The sequence below is a fragment of the Brassica oleracea genome, chromosome C1, assembly GCF_000695525.1.
Source record: "Brassica oleracea var. oleracea cultivar TO1000 chromosome C1, BOL, whole genome shotgun sequence".
NCBI classification, from domain to species: domain Eukaryota; kingdom Viridiplantae; phylum Streptophyta; class Magnoliopsida; order Brassicales; family Brassicaceae; genus Brassica; species Brassica oleracea.
The window spans coordinates 4186599-4206597 of NC_027748.1; the positions used below are offsets into that span (position 1 = coordinate 4186599).

Sequence of the window (19999 nt, forward strand, 5' to 3'; positions counted from 1 at the left end):
TTTTACCCTTTGAATTCTATATTCTTCTCAAAAGGGACTATACTTTCGTTAGACTCAGGAATCACCCTTTATTGTAGCTTATGTTGTTTAATCAAAATCCAAATGAAGGTTATTATTGGATAATAGTTTTTACTCATTACAGACACTCAGAGAGACACGTGACAATGAGACAATGAACTCTCTTTTTTTTTTGGTAGTCAGACAATGAACTTATCACTTAGCTTGTTCTTCTTGTTCCAGATCATTGTAATACTCACTGATCCATTTCTCTATAATAGCAACTTCTTGCCTCCTCTGTTGTTTCAGCCACTCAGGGTCGTCTTTTGTAGCAGCTCTGAGATCCGTGTGGTGAGCTCCTGCTTTAAAGAAACACTTTTTTAAGTCTCCTGTTTCTAACAGACGTGTGTAATTCACTCTTATACTTCAAGAGCGTTAACCTTTTCTGGTCACAAGCGCAATGATACTGCTCGATATGTTCTTCAGGACACTGACAAAAGCCATTAACATCAACTCTTTGTTCTAAAGAAAATAAAGAATGACCAAGAATATGGATGAGGAACTCTCACCCTCCTCCGCTCCATGGATCCTGCAGTCCATTGGAGAATATAATGTTGCTACCAAATCTCTTCAACACCATCTCTATTCTCTGCCAAAAAGACTCTTAGCTTGAAGTATGTTATCTGGAAAAGAAAATAGGAAGAGACGATACTAACCTGCCCGCCAAACTCAGCGGTGATCCAGTGTGGTCTAGGCTTGACACCGTATTCCCTCAGACAATATTCTTGGTTTGCTTTCTCATCATCACTTTCAAATGGTCGAAACATGGTATGGTTCGAGCAGCTCATTGGCATCACCATCTCTGTGCATGCCTTTTTTTTTTTTCGCATTGATCCATTAGCTTCTTTTCCCTTGTGAATAAAAGAAGAAACAGAGAAAATATAGACTCTAATGAATACCTGCCACCCCCAACCGTTGAGTCCATGAGAATCAGTATGGTTTTCCATATCGAAGCAACTCTCTGAACCTGAATAGTTGTAGTATAAACTCGCAGCGGCAAACGCACGCTCTAGATTGCTAGCGTCTAGAGGTAACTCGTCCATGATCTTGCACATCTGTTCCACTGGATAAGCAGGCAGTGGAGCCATGAAATTTGCAGGTGTTGGATAATTAACCATTGCTGTTTCAATAAAAGCTGTCTCTAGCCAACCAGAGGCTGAGTCAACAGAGTGTAGGGTCCTGTGATTCATCAAAAACGTTCTCTTAGATTGCTTGGAACTAAACAATGAATCAACATTGAAGGAAAACAGATTTTATTATTTACTTGCAAGTTCTGAACATTTTGCTGAGTTCTTGTAAACCATCTTTAATGGTGGAGAATACTTCCATTTCTCCCCAGCTTCTCTTGATGACTTCAAAACAGTTAGCACTCACGTTCTGCTCGTAATGAGAAAGTTCATAGTTAAGTATGCTTACAGACTAACAACCATGTTTGATATATATATACATACCTTGAAGTCCTGAGAAACGGTGTCGTAGAAGCTTGAAGATGGAACAATATTATCGAAGTTCAGAATCGGAGCAGAGGATGCTAGTGCGCCAATTGTTATATGTGGATACTTTAGCCTGAACCACGCCGCAAGCACTGTCTCAGAGAGTACAACAGAAGATCGTTTATAAGAGCAAAATGTAGCAATAAGAAACTAATATTGACTTTTTTTTTAATCTTACTTCCACCATAAGAGCCACCGAAGACTATGACAGGAGATGCTTCAGAGGTTAGATTATGCTTCAAGCTTCTTATCAAGAGAGCGTAATCAGCCAACGCTTGCTGTGAGTTCAAGAATCCCAATGTATTGGCCAGCTTGTGCGGCTTTGACTCTCCATAGAACCTATGCTACAAAGATTTAGGAAAAGACAATAAGCATTAGTGTTTTTTTTCAAACAAGACATGCGTAATGGGATTTTGGTAAAGCTTTTACTTCGATGAAGACTAGAAGAGCCTGGAACTTTGGAGCAATGTCCAGCATGAAACCGGTGTTGGAAGCAAACCACTCTATATCACCTTCATTGCCTGTGTAGACGAAGATGGGGCCACCTTTGCGCCAGAAATGACTGTTTATGAGGTACTTTTGGTGGAAGACTTGGTAACTCTCTGGTTGGAAACTGAAGTGGTCAAGATTCTGAGGGAAGTAACGAGTCGCAAAGTGAGAGGGCAACTCTGTGTTTGACTTGGAGGTCTTCCTGTTTTGTCTCCAAGATAAAAGATGGTGAGAACGTCTTGGAATATACATTGCATCTGCAACAAAAGAGAATAACAGGAACGCAAGACATAAACAAGTAGACATTCTCTCCATATCTCTCTCTCTCTCTCTCTCTCTCTCTCTCTCTGAAGAACTGAGAAAGTACAACTCGAACCAACAGACTATAATAAATAAGAGGATGTGTGTTTGGTCTTGTGTCTGCGTCAGCTTTTGGAGCTTGTGGAGGTCAAAAGTGATATAAAACAAGGGAAGCTTTTGTCTGTATATCAATAACTTTTCATATGCTCTCATTCTCAACAATGCTGCTGACAAACAAAAAAGACTAACAAACACTAACACAAGTAGAACTGGCTCCCATCATAACAAACACCTTACTATACAATAATCTGCCAATCTATTTGTTCTTTATAAGATCCAGTTATACACAGAGTTGTGAAAACAATTTGCTACATGTGACTGCCAAGAACATTAGCATCCAGAAAAATAATCCTTTAACTGAGAAAGTGTCACTGAGGCTATGATACTAGGAAGAACAACACATCCCACATTTCAGAACTGTAACACACTTGGCAATAGGACCACAAGATTTTCCAGTATATATTTTTAAGCAATACATGGCTGTAAGCTAGTTCATTACCAAACAAGAAACCAAACTAGAAACCATCTTTTTCTTTGATTAGTACGGAAAATAAAGTAGTAACGGCAAAGTTCTCTCACCCACCAATAATAATTTTAAAGCAGAGAACATAATCGGTAATAAATACAACAAGGCAATCTAAACTGGCAAGTTTAATAAACAGAGTTCCACTCATATCAGTTAGTTGAGCTGTCACAAAAAGTTACAATTGCATCTGATACCACAAACTTTTCTCAAAGCTAAGTTCTTTCATCTCTTGTTTCATTCATTCTCTCAGTTGAAAACAAAAGGGTTTAGGCCCACAATTAACGTTTTAAGCAACCAATAATGCTGTGCGAGCTTTAACAGTTGTTAATTACTATCTATAAAAAGATGATGAAGTTCATTCTTTCCTGTCTACGGTTATAATCCGAAATCCTTAGTTGGCAACACTGATCTAAACCACATGCATACGCACATTTTCTATGGTAGATGTAGAAAGAACACACTATTAGGCAAAACAACACATATGCAAGCTTTGTCCATTTTCTTTGTGTTGTGTAAGTTGTAACCAAAGATGAGATGACAAAAATCATTTGACTAGTTCAATAATACAAAGATGATGAATCAAAGCTTTAACAGTAGCTAATAAAAATTTACTTTTTTTATATGAAATAAAAAAAAACTTTGCATGTCACAGAGGAGGACTCAGATTCGCCTTTTCTCAGACAGATTAAAGGATAAAAACTCTTCCGCCATGGCTGCTGTTAAAGCCCCGCCATGTAAGAGAGTATTTACCACAACCAACGTCTGGTCTATTGACTTCTTAAGAATCATCATAGTCTCCCAAGAAGAAGGAGAAGAAGAAGAAGAAGAAGAGAGTGAAACCTTATATATATACATATATAAAAGAAAAGGAATCCATGTGAAAGCGAGGAAGACAGAGTTGGTAGTTGTGATGGCCATGGAGAAGATTATTTTAAATGATTCATCACCACTTTTTCAAGTGGCTCATCAAAGAAAGATTTGAAATCATCGGCGTCCGCTTCCACCGGAAGATGACGACGGCGAGGCCATAGATGGCCGCCATGTCGAGACCCTCCGGGAGCAGAACCTCATACTTAAACTAATGAGTGTAAAAAATCCAAAGGCCACTCCTTCAGAAAATTTATATTACCCATTTTTCTAGCTTGCAATTTCCAGTTTCACCCTCCGGCGATTAACCTGAGACTCCTAGCTGTGAAAGGGTATTTTGGTCATTTAAAAGAAAGAATAAAGAATGTTGGTGCTTTACAGAGTTTACAACGATGGAGAGGGTAACACACACACACACAGAAATATGAGAATAATCTTAGATGGACTCTTTGCCCTTTTGCTTAACTATTCTTGTGTCTATGACTTGTCCTGATAAGTTGATAGTATATGTAACCTGTTTTATGATATACAAAGAAGACATTATTTCACTTTTTGTCAAGAGGACATGTCATAACTAGAGAAAGAAGTACACTTACAAACTCTGAGAAGCTAACTCTGTGAAGAAGAAACCCATCTTCCATTTCCCTGACAATTATGCATTTGATATTAGAGATATTGAGATTGAGCTGTCCCCATGTTTATGATTAATAATGTTGTTAGTTGTTACCTCTTACTATCATTCGTTAAACCTCGGTTCTCTGATGCATTAGGAACCATAATGCAAGTGAAGCTATCTTCGTTGGCTCCGTTGCTACAGCCCTTTTCGCTTATATACATGTTCTTGAATCATCAAAGTTTTTTTCTCTCAGATGTTTTCCATTTCACTGGACTAGATACGGCGATAAAAAAAATTTCTGGAATGTGATGGGGTTTTCAGTGTCTTACCACTCCATATTTGATGGTGATTTGCTGAAATGTCCTTGCAACTCCCTTGGCTTCCTCTGGACCATTACTTAGTGTATATGCGAATAAGGGGTCTGATCCAACCACAATGCGCCTGTATCAAGAACGACTATAGAATGTTGTTTCCATCCATAAAGAAAATTAGGTAAGCAACTAATAAAGAGAGGAGCTTTGTTGCGGTATTGCCACAAGTTCTTGAGAGATCAAGAGAGTCTATGAGCTGAGTAGCAGACTTACCAGTCACCATCTGCTGCTTTTAGAACCTTTGTAAGTTCTTTCAACTGGCTGATCATCGAGCCATTCAATGATCCACTCATCATTTGCTTGAATTGCAGTAAGATGGTGGAATTATTAATCAGTATGAAAACAGAAGAAAAATCTCATGTTCATTTCCTTTAGATTCACAGATATAAACTGATGCTACCTTCTGTAACGAGGCAGTGTCTACAAAAACAACATCCAAGGATCCACCAAAAGGCAACTCGATGTGCTCTCTCAAACTCCCTGATCCTTTCTTCATAGTGTACCTAAATTTGCATAACATTGATCAGCCTTATAGTTGAAGTAACTTAGCTGAAAGAATCTGTTCCACAAAATCAAATTACCACGGAAGTTTCAGTGAAGAGGAAACACTAGTATCCTGCCAAAACACCAACACACTCATTACTCATAAACTGTCTGAAACAAAAGAGATCATAACCTTTTTGTTCATATCCACTAGAGTTCAAGTAAGCAAATAAGAAGATTAAGCATGAGAGCTGACATTTAGCAGGAGTAGATCTCCTCCTCCATCCTCACTTGTGCTCACCACAAATTTAGCCTTGTAAGTTTCCGCAACTCTCTCCATCTTCATCCATCAAAACAACAGCACAACATCAGTACAACATCTACCAAGGAAACATATAATATCCTTAAAATCAACAACCTAACTTGTAAAGGCCTAACTAGCAATACTAAGAAGAAGCAAAAAAAAAATCAACATTTTTCTCCTTTCTGGTGGAACCAAGAGTGTGATCTAATTAATATAAAAGACTCGATTTTTCAATCTGAGGAGGCTAGGATTTCTATAAAGAACCAAACTTTCATCATTGAAAGAAGATGGGAAGAAACACACACCAATCGGAGAAGACGAGTTTGACGTTGAAGAGGCCTGAAACCACCGGAGACGGAGATGAAATGAAGATCTAGAGCTCCGGCATTGCTGGATAACAAAGATTGGTGACCAAAATGCAGAGACACATAGACGATGAGACAGAGAGATAACTGGATAAAGATTGTGCAACCCCATGAAGATTTCTTCATCCCTTACACAAACAGTAGTTTTCTTATCTGAGAAAATTGGCGAGATTCAAAAGAAAATGAACAGTTTAAGGTTCTTGTCTTGTTATGTGGTTGTGAGAAAATGGGCAGGATGATGAACATGTCATGTCATGTCGCTGACTCAATCGGCCTACAATTATTTCTTATTGGGACACAAATTAAATAAAAAATGAGATCGCATCGTACACGAAAGATTCGTGGTTGAACATGAGTGGTAGTATTAGTAATCGTCCCCTTTGAATTGTCACACGATAAGTTTGCAGTTGCTTTCGCTTTTAACTCTCTCCTTTGTTCAAAACATTTTGCAAACTATTCATTGTTCGACAACATAACTCGCAATTGCATACTAAGCAGTAGGCCCGGGCGTTCGGGGCCGTCGGTTTTGTTTTTGTTTTTTTTTTTTTTTTTTAATATATATTTTTATATAATCAACCCGAACACGGGAATTAGTTTCGGTTACAAGCTCGATTCGAACAAAATTTCGAAGTCTATGTATTACAACTAGCTTCGCCTACCCACTAAACCCGGCACCTTCTGCTAGTGTGATTTTAATAAACTTTAGAAATCGATTCATGTTCTCAACCGTCTACGATGACCATGAAGAAGTGAGGTTCTCCTCGTTACCTCGGATGCCGGGAGTCTCCGTGTCATTTTTGGAGTAGCTAGGTTTCGATGGACTCCTCGAAACTTATAACCGTCACTTCCATGAAGCACCGACGCTACTGAAGAAGGGAAAGGAATTCGAACAAAGAGACGAAGAAAACTAACCATTCCTGCCAAGACTGATTTGAGCATCCTTCGCCAAAAGACCTGCAGAAAGACGGGTCCGAAAGGGCCGCAACACTTGATCCAGTATGAGCTCGGAACCTACAATGGATATTGAGAGACAGCACTACCACGAGCAAACATAGAAGCTCACGGCACTGGGATATGCTATCCTTCCGACTGGTGCCACCGATGAGAAGAGAAGGACCGACTCACAATCCACAACAACCACCGCCAGTCGCCACCTCCGAGAACCAGAGCTGGAGAAACCATAAACTGTCGAAATGCTGAACCGGTGACCACGATACAAGCAACCAAATAAACTCGAGCAAACACCAAAGAAGTCAGTCGACTTAACTTCTAACATGAAACCGGAACCAAACATTGGGAAGAGGAGACATCAAAAGAGAGGCAGACCGCACAAGCTGCAACGACTCAGCCATAGACGACAGGAGACGAGACGCACCCCGGCAGATCTCCACAAGCCACCACCGTAGGTACCAACACACGCCGGTGCCGCTGGCTTGACAAGTCTTCGAGTTAGTGGAAACCTCCAAAACTCTCCAAGGTATTGACTGACCGGTTTTGACCCACCGAAACACCAGGGTGGACCGCCAGACCGGAAGTCGCCACCGCTCTGCATAAGGACCCAAGAGGTAGATCTGGAAACCAACCACCAAGATCCATAGCAAGAACCCAAGCTCCAACTCTCCAAGGTTTTGGTTGTTTTATCTTCATAAGTCTCATTCGAGTTTTACTAAATATCGGATCAGGTTCGGTTCGGTTTCTTCCGGATTTGATTTGGATCGGATTGTAACCAATATTTAAAATCGTCAAAAAATATTTTTTAAAACCCGAAAAACTGATAAAAAAATTCAAAATATATAAATTATTTACAAATCTAATTAAAAGTTAGTTAATTTATCTAAACTAACTGAAAAATATTTGAAATAACAAATAAAACAAACTACAAAGATGTTTAGAACAGTATAAAATATATAAATTACCTTAATATATATAAAAACATTAATATATTTAACTAATTTTGAATATCGTGGGATCTAGTTCGGATTTCGGTCCGTTCGGGTTATACCTAAACACCAAAGTACTAAACTCATAAGTCATGTTTTGATATTATTGTTTAATGACTTGGATCCAGTTTTGGTTTTTCCGGTTTGGGTTTAAGTAGGTATTTTCGGCTCGGCGTTAAGTGCGGGCTGGTTGGATTCGACAGAATCTTAAAAGTATTCTATTACGGAGGCCCAATAAGACAACAAAATTTTGGTTAAGCCCAATAAAACTCGGCCCTAGCGTCTATATGTATTTCGCGAGACGCTCGAAATTTTTATTTAGATTCTCATTCATAAAGAACTATAGAATATTTTTGGTATATACTAATAATTAAGCAGAAAACATAAATGATTATTGTGTGTATGAGATGGTAGATCTATCTATGTATGCATGTTGTGTAGTACATTAATGCTTACCAACATTGCAATTAATAAATGGGAAGTGTATTTAATCAAAGCCCATCTCTACCTCTTGTGAGTTTGTGCAAAACTCAGAATGTCCCATGTGCTTAATCATGCATGCTTGTAATTATATATACCATGCAACTAAATATTAATGTAATCTAGTTCGATGTATTCCTCTTTGCAAATTTATACGAAATGACAGAAATAAAGATTTTTTTTTTGATAATTAATGCCATCAGTTAACAAATGACAAAAGAAAATATCAAATCATCTATGGAGAGGAGGGAGTTTACAACCTTAAGAAATACTTATTATTTTACATGGACTATAACAGTGATCAACATGTTAGATTATAACTTATATTTCAAGACAACAGATGGCACACTTATATGACAATAGAATGTTCCGACTTATAGAAAAGAAAAGAAAATGGTTATGTATATTATTATTATTTTTTTTTTGAAAAAATGGTTATGTATATTATTATTATGGTAGAACACGAATATAACAGGATGTCAGGATTTATATACTCGACCAAAGGATATGGTGGTACTCGTGATGATTATGATATATACTCCGTTTCATTATCGTTTAAGAGGATCTCAAATTTCTCAAACTCAACGAGGTCGGTAGAGAACAACAGGTTCATCAGTTTCACTCGACCTACTGCGAGTTTTGACACTGCACGCGCTGAAGACTTTTCTCTCCAACCCTGAGATCCCTTTCGTTCTTCCTTCACCGTCGCTGCTCACAGCGGCGATCCCCACCCGCCTCCATGGCAAAGAAAAAGTCCCCCAAAAACAAAGCCTCTCGTCGTGTCCCCACTGGATCGACACCCTCTCGTTCGATTGCGTCGAACTCGTCGACGAAAGCTTCGACTGAGCCAGCCTCTGCCGTTGCAAATCAGACCAGTTTTGTTGCTGCTCTGCCTGAAATACCTGCTCCTCTGTCTTCTACCGCGCCCGGTGGAGCCACTGAAGTAGATCTGTCAATTTTGGTGCCTGATTCTTCTACAGCCGCCGCCGCGTCACTACTTAAAGATGTTACTGTCGAACGTGAGAATCCTTCAATGGTATCTCATCAAGCTGTTGCCGCCAATCTTCTGAGTCCAGAGACTTGCGCCAACAAAATGGAAAGCCCCAAAGCTGTGATCCTAGCTACAGTGTCAAATCCGAGTTCTGTACCTACGGTTTCTGTAGATAACAACAGAGTTCCAATAGTGGCCATCTCTGCTGTAACCGGTGGTAGCCCACCTTCATCCTCCGACCAGTTAGGTGGTTCGCAGGAACAGTTGCAACAAAGGAAGTCTTCAGCTGAAATTTGGAAAGGTTTTGTAAAACCGACAAAAATAAAGCTGCAGCCGAAGGAAACTCCTTACACTTTGGAATCTGGTGAAGCTTGTGTCACTATCCCTAATGCTCTAGTGGAGAAAAATAAAAAAGCTTGGGAGTGTTTCATTCTTGGGCAGTTTTACGAGGAGGCTCCGCCCCGCGGAGCGGTTCATGCGATAGTTTATGGTATCTGGAGCAAGCAGAGAAGAGACATTTCAGTTTCAAAAATGGAAGGAAATGCTTTTCTTCTCAGAGTTCCCTGTCCAAATGCGAGGCGTCGAATTCTGAGTCAGCCACTTTGGCAAATTGACGGACAGACAATGTTTGTAGCCAAATGGGCACCAGGCTTGCAACAGGTTAAACCTGAGCTGGAAATGGTTCCTGTATGGTTGGAATTCACGGGAGTTCCCCTTCAGTTCTTCAACGAAGATGCCCTTCAAGAGATTGCAGGCATAGTGGGCCACCCAGTCTGTCTGCAACCTTCGACTGCAAACTTGACAAACATTTACTGTTATTGATCCGAGGAAGCCTATACCAAAGTTTGTGAATGCAAGGTTTGAGAGTGGTGATACCCGACGCATTGAAGTATCAAGCCCATGGCTTCCTTCTTTATGTTCTTACTGCAAGAAAGTGGGTCATAGTATATCACGCTGCAAGGCTGCTCCTAAAACCTGTGCATTGTGTATATAATTCTGTAAAGCACCCAACTTCGGCTTGTCCAAGAGGGTAGGGTGTTCCTGTTAAGGACAAAGGCAAGGCTCCAATAAAGAGTCTGCTGCCTATTACTCCCAAAGGGAAGAAGTTAAAGACAGCGTACAGAGAAGTGTTGAATTCCGTCCCACCGGTCTCTTCCAATCACCCTCCTTCTCTTCCTGCTGCTGCGCCCTTGGAACACCATGCAGGAAAATCAGAATTTCCCTTAGGAGCTCTGAAGCCTCCTCGTGCGGATATTGCTTCTACTTCGAAAACTCCATCAAATGAGCTCTCAAAAATCACTGTCCATGACTTGAGTACGGGATCCCTCTGCGTTGATCTCTCAGGTACTTTTGAGACCTCATTGACGTCACAATCGTCTGGATCAGAAGATTCTACCTCGGATATGGATTCATTGACAGAAGAAGAGGAAAACCCTGATGATAAATTCATTGATGTTTTTGCGAAAAGATACAAGCAGAGACAGAAGGCGAAGGCTAGGGCTAGAGGCCCTTTAATCCTCTAATTTTTACCTCTTTAATGGATATTTTTGGTTGGAATATTAGAGGTTTCAACGATTCTGTAAAGCGGCGTGGTTTTAGGAAATGGATGAAGAAAAACAAACCTATTTTCGGAGGTCTTATTGAGACGCATGTACAGCCGGTTAAAGCAGCGAATATAGTAAATCGTCCCTTGCCGGGTTGGTCTTTTGATAGTAATTATGACTTCTCAGATCTTGGGAAGATTTGGGTTCTTTGGCACCCATCAGTTAAAGTCTCGGTTATCTCAAAGTCTCTTCAGATGATTACATGTCGAGTTAAGCTCCCACTCGTCGCCACTGAGATAATTGTTTCTATTGTTATTGTATATGCATCGAATTGTACTGTAGAGAGGCGTCTTCTCTGGAATGAAATTGAAACTACAGCATGTGCTCCATTCACTTCAGCCTCTCCATGGTTAATTCTCGGTGATTTCAATGAAATTACCTCCTCCTTGGAACATTCTAATGGAGACGGTTTCTCCACTACAATAGGGATGCGAGATTTTAACGAATGTATTCAACGCAGCAGTCTCTCTGATCTTCCTTTCCGCGGTAATTCGATGACTTGGTCCAACAGGCATGTCTCCAAAAAGCTCGATAGAATTATGGTAAATGATTACTGGCTGTTGGCTTTTCCGGATTCTCTTGGAATATTTGGAGAGCCTGGGATGTCGGATCACATTCCATGTTGCGTTTTCACTGATCAATTACGACCGAAACAAAAGCGTCCCTTCAAGTTCTTTGCGCATCTGAACAACCATCCAGACTTCGCAGAGATTATAAAGGGTTGTTGGTCTGGTCTTAACTTTGAAGGTTCTCGGCAGCTTGTTATTTCCAAGAAATTGAAAGAGCTGAAGAATACAATAAGGACATTCAGTAATGAGAATTTCTCTAATCTGGAGTTAAGGGTGGCTGAAGCGTTTGATAACCTTATCTCTTGTCAGCAGGTCTCCCTCAATTCTCCTTCACCTGCTGCTGCAGCAGCTGAAGAGGAAGCTCATCGGAAGTGGTCAACGCTTGCAAAAGCCGAGGACTCTTTTTTATGTCAAAGATCAAGGATTCAAAGCCTTTGACACAGTCAACTGGGGGTTTATCAAGAATACTTTGGAGGCTATGGAATTTCCACCGGCTTTCAGAAATCTGATCCATCAGTGTATATCAACTACTCGGTTCTCAGTGGCTATAAATGGGGAGTTGTGCGGGTATTTCAAAGGTACTAAAGGTCTTCGTCAAGGTGATCCTCTCTCACCCTACCTTTTTGTACTTTGCATAGAAGTGTTCTCTCAGCTCCTACGAGCTAAGTACACAGACGGCTCCATACGCTACCACCCAAAAGCGTCCGACCCTGCAGTGTCTCACTTGGCGTTCGCAGACGACATTATGGTATTTTTCGATGGGTCTAGGTCCTCTCTTCAGAATATTTCAGAGGTGTTTGATGTTTTTTCAAGATGGTCGGGTCTGACGATGAACAAAGAGAAAACAGAGCTTTATGCAGGGGGTTTGAACCAGTCTGAAACCTCTGACTTGACAAGTCTGGGTTTCACTCTTGGTTCCCTTCCTATCCGGTATCTCGGGTTGCCGCTGATGCATAGGAAGCTGCGAATATCTGACTATAGACCTCTACTGGACAAGGTTGCGGGTTGTTTCACCAACTGGTCGGCTAGAGCCCTTTCATATGCAGGGAGGAAGCAGCTTATCTCCTCTGTTATATACGGATCTATCAATTTTTGGGCTTCAGCTTTCATTCTCCCAAAGAGGTGCTTAGTACAACTTCAAAGTCTTTGCTCCCGGTTTCTTTGGAGTGGTAGTATTACAGGCCCGGTCAATTACAAAGTCTCATGGACAACTATTTGCCTACCGAAAAATGAAGGTGGTTTGGGCTTGAGAGACTTTGGAAGGTGGAATAAGACTCTATGCCTCCGTCTAATCTGGCTGTTATATGCGGATAACAATTCCCTTTGGGCTCAATGGATTAAAAGCTATAGAATTAAGGAAGGGAATGTATAATGGATTAAAAGCTATAAAATTAAGGAAGGGAATGTATGGAGCTGTGATGTGGAGAAAGCTTCTTCTTGGACTTGGCGCTCTGTCTTGAACTTGAGATGTTTTGCTTCTCGCTATCTCAGAGCCAACTTGGGCACGGGTCTTTCTATCAGTTTTTGGTGGGACCAATGGACACCACTAGGCCAACTTATCAATCTCTTTGGGGTTAGTGGTCCGAGGGAGCTTAATGTACCTCTCTTTGCCTCTGTGTCTGAAGCATGCAACATCTCGGGATGGGCCCTTCCGGGTGCTCGTTCACCTGCCGCAGAACAGCTACAAGTCTACCTCACCACCATCCCTCTTCCCTCCGTTGAAAGTCCGAGTGACAATTACTTTTGGCTGGTGAATGATGTGTCATTTGATAAATTTATAGCCAAATCCACTTGGGAAGACATGAGACAGCGTGCTTCTATTAAATCTTGGACAAGCCATGTCTGGTTCAAGGGTTCTGTGCCTAGACATTCTTTCTTGATGTGGCTTGTTCACCTTGATAGACTTCCTACAAGAGCTAGGCTTGCTAGTTGGGGTCTTAATACTCCTACTTCTTGCTGTCTTTGTGATGATTTTGTTGAATGCAGGGATCATCTTTTTCTAACCTGCTCTTGGAGCCAGGAACTGTGGCGTCTTACTCTCTCCAGACTAGGTGTCACGGTAGCAGGATTCTATACTTGGACAGCCTTCTCAGTTTGGCTGGATATCAAAGATGCAACTACCACAAGGTATCTCAAACGCCTTGTGGTCCTTGCAACAATCTACTGCATCTGGTTTGAAAGAAATAAAAGGCTTCATGACAACATTTCCACTTCTCCTCGAACGATCTTCAAGCAATTGGATCGCTTTATCAGGGATGCCATTCTGTCAAAGAGAAATCGAAGGCAATATGGTACTCTGATGCAGGAGTGGCTTCGCTATGACTGAGCTGTAACCAGTTCTCTTAAAATCTAGCATAACATTATAGGCTTTACCTTGTTTTACTTTTTTGCCAAGGTAAATCCTATTTGGATCTAAATCTTTTGTAATAAGTTACAAACCCGTTCCTATTAAATGGTAATTCACATTTTTGCAAAAAAAAAAAATGAATAGCATACCAACTATTTCTATGAAGTGAATAAAAGTGATTTTCAAAAAAAAAAAAACTAACGTATTGATTTAAAATAAAAAGGATAATATAAACCCATCTACTATAAGAAGTGTGATCTTTTTTGTTGATACTTATTCTTAAACACAAGTATCGTCTATGGGGATAGCATGTTTGTGATCTTGGCGACAATTGGTAAACAGTAGATCTCGAGATGAACCAGAGAGCTACATGATTATATGACTTTACGCATTTATGTTACATGTCTGAATTTAATATGTTTGAATATAGTTGTCATTCCCAAAAGTGTTGTTCTGCTTTATTATCTCGAAGATGATATAACAAAAAATGTTAACGTGTGTTTTTACGCTTATAACCCTATAAACTTCAAATATTAACATCCTTATCCTTCCTTAAACACACCATAAAAGCCGTAAACCACCTCTACATGTTCAACAAACCCTCACTCAAATCGGAACATAAGAAGAAGAAGCAGACAGACATGAACTCATCTCTCTTAACTCCTTCCTCTTCTTCTTCTTCTCCTCACCACCTCCAATCTCCTGCGACGTTTGACCACGATGACTTCCTCCAAAACTTCTTCTCCTCGGCTCCTTGGCCTTCCTCCGCACTCGACGACGACGCTCCTCCCCCTACCTCTGACTCCTCCCTCGCTGGCTTTCATCATCACGACGTTGATTCAAGAAACCAGATCACGATGATTCCTTTGTCTCACCACAATCCAAACGACGCCGTTGATGTTAACGCTATCTACAGTGGCTTCTCCGCTGGATCTCTTCCTTTCCACTTCCCTCAGGGATCCGGAGGAGGAGTTATGAAACAAAGTCACACACAAACGCAGTCTCAGGCGACGGCGTCAACCACCACCGGGGGTACGGCGGCGACGCCTCAGACTAAGCCTAAAGTCCGAGCTAGAAGAGGTCAAGCCACTGATCCTCACAGTATCGCAGAACGGGTTCGTTTTTTTTCTGTTTTTTCTTCATTATTCGTGTTCAGTTACCAAGAAAAATGTATGTAGCAAACTGTGCAATAATATATGTTTGGGGTAATTATATGAAATATTTTGAAATTATGGACCAGTTACGAAGAGAGAGAATAGCGGAAAGGATGAAATCTCTTCAAGAACTTGTCCCTAATGGCAACAAGGTAAGTTTACATACATGATTTTAATCATCCTATATGTCCATGGTTAGATAAAGCTTAATTAATAAGGGATTCCAATCCTGTTTGTATATACATTTCTTTAGTACATCATAAATTAAATAATGTGTTAATCATATGAATCAGATTGGTGATGTGTTTTAGTCTTGGAGTTCATAACTTGGACCACAAATGCTAGTACATATATTACACAGAGCTTTGGACTTTTTATACAATCAAATGATTAAACACTGATTAACTATTTTATTATTGGATTAAAATAACAAGTACTCCAGTAATAAACAGGTGTAGGATCTCAAGCTAACAAGTTTTTTTATCTATTGTTTAAAAATAATAATTAACAGACAGACAAAGCATCAATGCTCGATGAGATTATCGATTATGTCAAATTCTTACAGCTCCAAGTCAAGGTGATTCTCTATCTCTCTTTGATAATTTTAAAAATAAATGAAATGTTTTTTTTTTGTTCATATAATAATGGAAGCTTCGTTACCTCTGAGTTTGATATTACAATATGTACTCGGGTCCTGGGCCTCTGTAACTAAAATTCCTCATGCTCCCTCTCCTTAATTTTGGGGTGATTATAACTTGTAATCTTCTCGTATTATCGTATATGTATTGTTAAGATGTAGAACGGTGAACTTAGTAACCTTCTTTTAAAAAATGTATATATGTAGGTACTAAGCATGAGTAGATTGGGAGGTGCAGCTTCTGTTTCTTCTCAAATCTCTGAGGTAATTCAACTATTTTTTTTATTTCCTTTTAATTCTAATCATAGACTAGTGTTGATTAGAGAAAAAAAAGAATCACAGACTAGATATGATTAGGTTTTCATTTAAGTCAAATACTAGTATATTTTTTCTTATGGTGAGTTATCATTTTAATTCGTATCATTTTCGTACATGATGATGAAGATGACGAAATCACTGGAAACATTAGAATGAGATTTAATCATTTATGTTACAGCTACGAGACAGAGAATTTTTTTATATTATGATGGAGGCTCTTGTTTTGGTTAAAGAAGAATACAAGTTAAAAGTAGTTTTGGTTTCGTCTTTCTAACACAAATAAAAGTTTTCCAAAAAGAGTAAAAAAAACAAAACAACAAACTAGAAAAATGCAAAGCACGCGTGCTGATTTTTCACCTAAACCTTCGATTTTGACATCATAGCTTTAGGGTTTTGCTTTTCATGCTTTTTACTATTGCCGAGAATTTTTTTTTCAATTTATCAACTTTTTCAGGATGCTGGTGGGTCCAACGAAAACACCTCCGGGGAGAATCAGACGACGGCGAAAATGACGGAGCACCAAGTGGCAAAGCTAATGGAAGAGGACATGGGATCAGCCATGCAGTACCTACAAGGCAAAGGTCTCTGCCTCATGCCCATATCCTTAGCCACCACCATCTCAACCGCCACTTGTCCTTCCCGTAATCCTCTGATCTCAGCCGTTAAAGAAGCCGGCGTTCCTTTGTCTCCTAACGCAGCTACTACACCAGTCGTTAACGTTAAAGGTGCCTCGGTGGTGACAGTTAAAGACGCTTCATCAGTTTCCAAGCCGTGATAACGGCGGTTTAAATCTTATTAACTTTCCTTTTTTCGGGAGTTAGGCTGAGTGGGAAACAGAGACAATGAAAAGTGGGATAGGTGGTTTTGGTCTAAGTCTAGAAAGAATAAGGGGTTGCGTTTTGGAATACAAGACCGTATTTGCGTTCACTTTGTTTCTGTCTTTTACCTACTACAAACCACTATCAATGGCACACTCATGCTTTCTCTTTGTTATTTTGTATTAAGCTAATATCTGCAATGGTTTTTGGTTTATAAAGTTATTTACCATTCTAATCCAGTCGACATGATGGATGAAATATACTCTAATCCAATCGAAGCGAATCATGCGGATACATTGTATAGTTCTATATTGCATTGGTATGTCTTTCACATAAAAAAAAACTGATTCCATCTAGCAAAATGTCAGGCCAAAATAGTTCGAAAGTCGGACCACAAGTTTGAAACATTATTAAACATTTATAGAGTAACCTAAGAGTCTAAGTATTGGGATATGTTAAGATTCCATATACTAAGATTTAGTATATCTTCTATTATGTATAGTTTCCTATATACTGAGGATCGTCCATGTATATATAGGACGACTTGTTAACGCCTAAAAAAATAAGATTGAGATATTGAAACCTAATTTGTCATGGTATCAAAGCACGAAACTAATTTTCTTTGAAGATTGATTCTGATTCAAAGTTCCTCTTGTAATCGCAAGGGAGACCGGTTCTCGAATTGAAACTTATTCTACTCTGTTTGAAACAGAGAGATGGCCCTCACGATGAACAACGACCCAAAGTATAAGAAGATCTCACCATACGACCTGAGTGCTAACAATAATCCCGGTGCAGTCATCTCTCAACCACCACTCACTGGCTTGAATTATGATGAATGGGCCATAAATTTGCGTATGGCGCTCAGCTCTCGGAAGAAGTTTGGCTTCCTCGATGGGAGTATTCCGAAACCAGCGGCTGACTCACCTTACCTTGAAGACTGGGTGGCAAACAACCATCTCTTGGTGGGGTGGATCAAACAAACAATTGATTCCAAGATCCGATCATCTATGTCGACGAGAGAAATAGCTAAAGATCTGTGGGATATAATTAAGAAGAGATTTCCCCTCAAAAGCGGAGAAAGATTGCAGCAGCTTAGCAACTCACTTGCAACCTGCAAGCAAAACGGGTCAACGGTGGATGACTATTTTGGCTAACTGACAAAGCTGTGGGATGGTATTGCTGAGTGTATGAACTCAAAAACCTGCACCTGCAATAAGTGCGAATGTGATCTTAATACAACGCATGAAAAAGAAAAGGAGATACTGCGAGTTCATGAATTTTTGGTGGGGTTAGACGATTCTGTTCATGGCGTTATTAGGTCACAGATATGTTCAATCTCTCCTCTTCCATACTTGGACAGTGTGTATCAGACAATCTTGCAGAACGAAACATTACGTCTGAACACTACTCCTGAAGTTCCAGTGATGATATTCGCGACTCAAGCTCCTTCTACTCGGAAACCAGGTTCTGTTTATACACGAGATATCTTGAGACATAGCTCGAATGACTCGTCTGGATCTCGAGGTGGACAAGGGAATCAAGATTGGCTGAAACAATGCTCGACATGTGGAAGGGCAGGACATGAAGCTTCGGCATGCTTCAAAGTCATTGGGTATCCTGAATGGTGGGGAGATCGTCCTAAATATCGAATCGACAACCGCGCTTCTCAGGCAACACCACCGAACAAACATGGCCGTGGACATAATCCTAGAGCTAACGTCACACAATTCAATACGGCAGCTGTGGGATCAAGCAACGAGCTAAATGAACATGATCGACAAGGATTGAGTGGCCTTACGGATGATCAGTGGGCTACAATTCAGAAGCTTATCAACACCGGGAAATCAGCGACTAACTTGAGCGGTAAGAGTCATGATACTCCCTGGATACTCGACACTTGAGCGACTCATCATATGACTGGACGACTCAAGTTGCTCAAGGACGTTTGAGATATTACACCGGTGTCTGTTACGTTACTAGCAGGCGCTGACGTAGTTACTTTGAAGCAAGAAACAATTCGGTTGACAGCACAAGTCACTGGAAAATGTTTTCTTTGTCAATGGGTTCCATACGGATTTTATTTCGCTTGGACAACTTCTTACAGACAACTATTTGGTGGGACAAGTAACTGATAGACTTGTGGTTTTGCAGGACCGAGTTACGAGGATGCTGATTGGAGCGGGTGAACGAGAGGGAGAGGGGTTGTACCGGTTTCGTGGAATGGAGATCGTGACATCCCTACATACGGAAGTTCGCAGTGATTTGGTTTTATGGCATGTTAGGATGGGTCATCCGTCTCTCCAAGTAACTGAATGCATACCTGGGGTGCGGAAGTCATATAATAGTAGTAGTAATGAGCTTTCTATTAAGAGTTGTGATATTTGTTTTCGAGCTGAACAAACTCGACGGTGTTTTCAAGACAGTTTAAATAATGCAAAAGATAATTTTGATTTGATTCATTGTGACTTATGGGGTCCGTATAGAACCACATCGTTTTGTGGATCTAAATAGATCGTAGATGATCACTCTAAAGCTGTATGGTTATATCTCCTCCCAGATAAAACAATGGCGCCATTGCAGATTCGTAATTTCATAGCCATGATAAAACGCCAGTTTTCTAAACAGGTGAAACGGATTTGAAGTGATAATGGAACTGAGTTTATGTGTCTAAAGCGATTCTTTCAAGAAAAAGAAATCGTACATGAGACATCTTGTGTCAATACACCGCAACAAAATGGACGTGTCGAACGCAAGCATCGACATATATTGAATATTGCGCGAGATCTCCGGTTTCAGGCGAATCTACCTATTGAGTATTGGGGAGAGTGTGTACTGACATCAGCTTATTTGATTAATCGGACGCCCTCTGTCTTGCTGAAGAACAAAACACCATTCGAGGTGTTGTTTGGTCATGCGCCTGGTTATAAGCATTTACGAGTTCTTGGGTGCTTGGCGTATTCCCATAATGGAGACCACAAAGGTGATAAGTTTGCTGCACGTAGTAGGCGGTGTGTATTCTTGGGGTATCCATATGGAAAAAAGGGTTGGAAGTTGTGTGATCTGGATCGAAAGGTCATATTTGTTTCAGGAGACGTTGTCTTTCAAGAAACAACATTCCCACTTGAGAATAGTAGATTGACAAGTGGATCTGATAGAAACTTGGTGGTGTCTCCTCTGGGAGGAAATTTTGGCGGAGAGGAAGATGAT

At 40.2% G+C, this 19999-nt stretch overlaps 5 protein-coding genes across 6 annotated transcripts; 3 read left to right on the top strand and 2 right to left on the bottom strand.

Moving 5' to 3' along the window:
- Positions 1-91: 91 nt before the first annotated feature.
- Positions 92-4022, bottom strand: LOC106333964 (lysosomal Pro-X carboxypeptidase-like). Of its 2 annotated transcripts, none has more exons than XM_013772370.1 (9): positions 1980-4022; positions 1729-1894; positions 1509-1642; positions 1322-1434; positions 957-1236; positions 714-869; positions 567-646; positions 438-487; positions 92-356 (listed from the first exon to the last, which is right to left on the bottom strand). In XM_013772370.1, exons 1-9 carry the CDS (start codon positions 2550-2552, stop codon positions 214-216), a joined length of 1695 nt encoding a protein of 564 aa, XP_013627824.1. In that variant the 5' UTR covers positions 2553-4022; the 3' UTR covers positions 92-213. The 2 variants fall into 2 exon arrangements, 1 of the variants encoding a protein (XP_013627824.1); XR_001268519.1 differs by having other exon boundaries at positions 290-356; positions 567-639.
- A 93-nt stretch (positions 4023-4115) lies between these two features.
- LOC106334104 lies at positions 4116-6358 on the bottom strand. The gene is made up of 10 exons (XM_013772476.1): positions 6262-6358; positions 5872-6084; positions 5519-5602; positions 5361-5395; positions 5180-5282; positions 4993-5078; positions 4738-4849; positions 4520-4632; positions 4389-4437; positions 4116-4306 (listed from the first exon to the last, which is right to left on the bottom strand). The coding sequence occupies exons 2-10, from the start codon at positions 6055-6057 to the stop codon at positions 4229-4231; spliced, it is 846 nt and encodes a 281-aa protein (XP_013627930.1). The 5' UTR covers positions 6058-6084; positions 6262-6358; the 3' UTR covers positions 4116-4228.
- Positions 6359-10879: 4521 nt separating this feature from the next.
- LOC106329388 lies at positions 10880-11953 on the top strand. Its single transcript, XM_013768034.1, has one exon. It carries the CDS (start codon positions 10880-10882, stop codon positions 11951-11953), a length of 1074 nt encoding a protein of 357 aa, XP_013623488.1.
- A 40-nt stretch (positions 11954-11993) lies between these two features.
- On the top strand, positions 11994-13841 carry LOC106329397. Its single transcript, XM_013768045.1, has 2 exons — positions 11994-12637; positions 13007-13841. Exons 1-2 carry the CDS (start codon positions 11994-11996, stop codon positions 13839-13841), a joined length of 1479 nt encoding a protein of 492 aa, XP_013623499.1.
- A 609-nt stretch (positions 13842-14450) lies between these two features.
- On the top strand, positions 14451-16964 carry LOC106342143 (transcription factor bHLH69). Its single transcript, XM_013780997.1, has 5 exons — positions 14451-14977; positions 15103-15168; positions 15528-15593; positions 15861-15917; positions 16426-16964. Exons 1-5 carry the CDS (start codon positions 14504-14506, stop codon positions 16744-16746), a joined length of 984 nt encoding a protein of 327 aa, XP_013636451.1. The 5' UTR covers positions 14451-14503; the 3' UTR covers positions 16747-16964.
- Positions 16965-19999: the final 3035 nt, after the last annotated feature.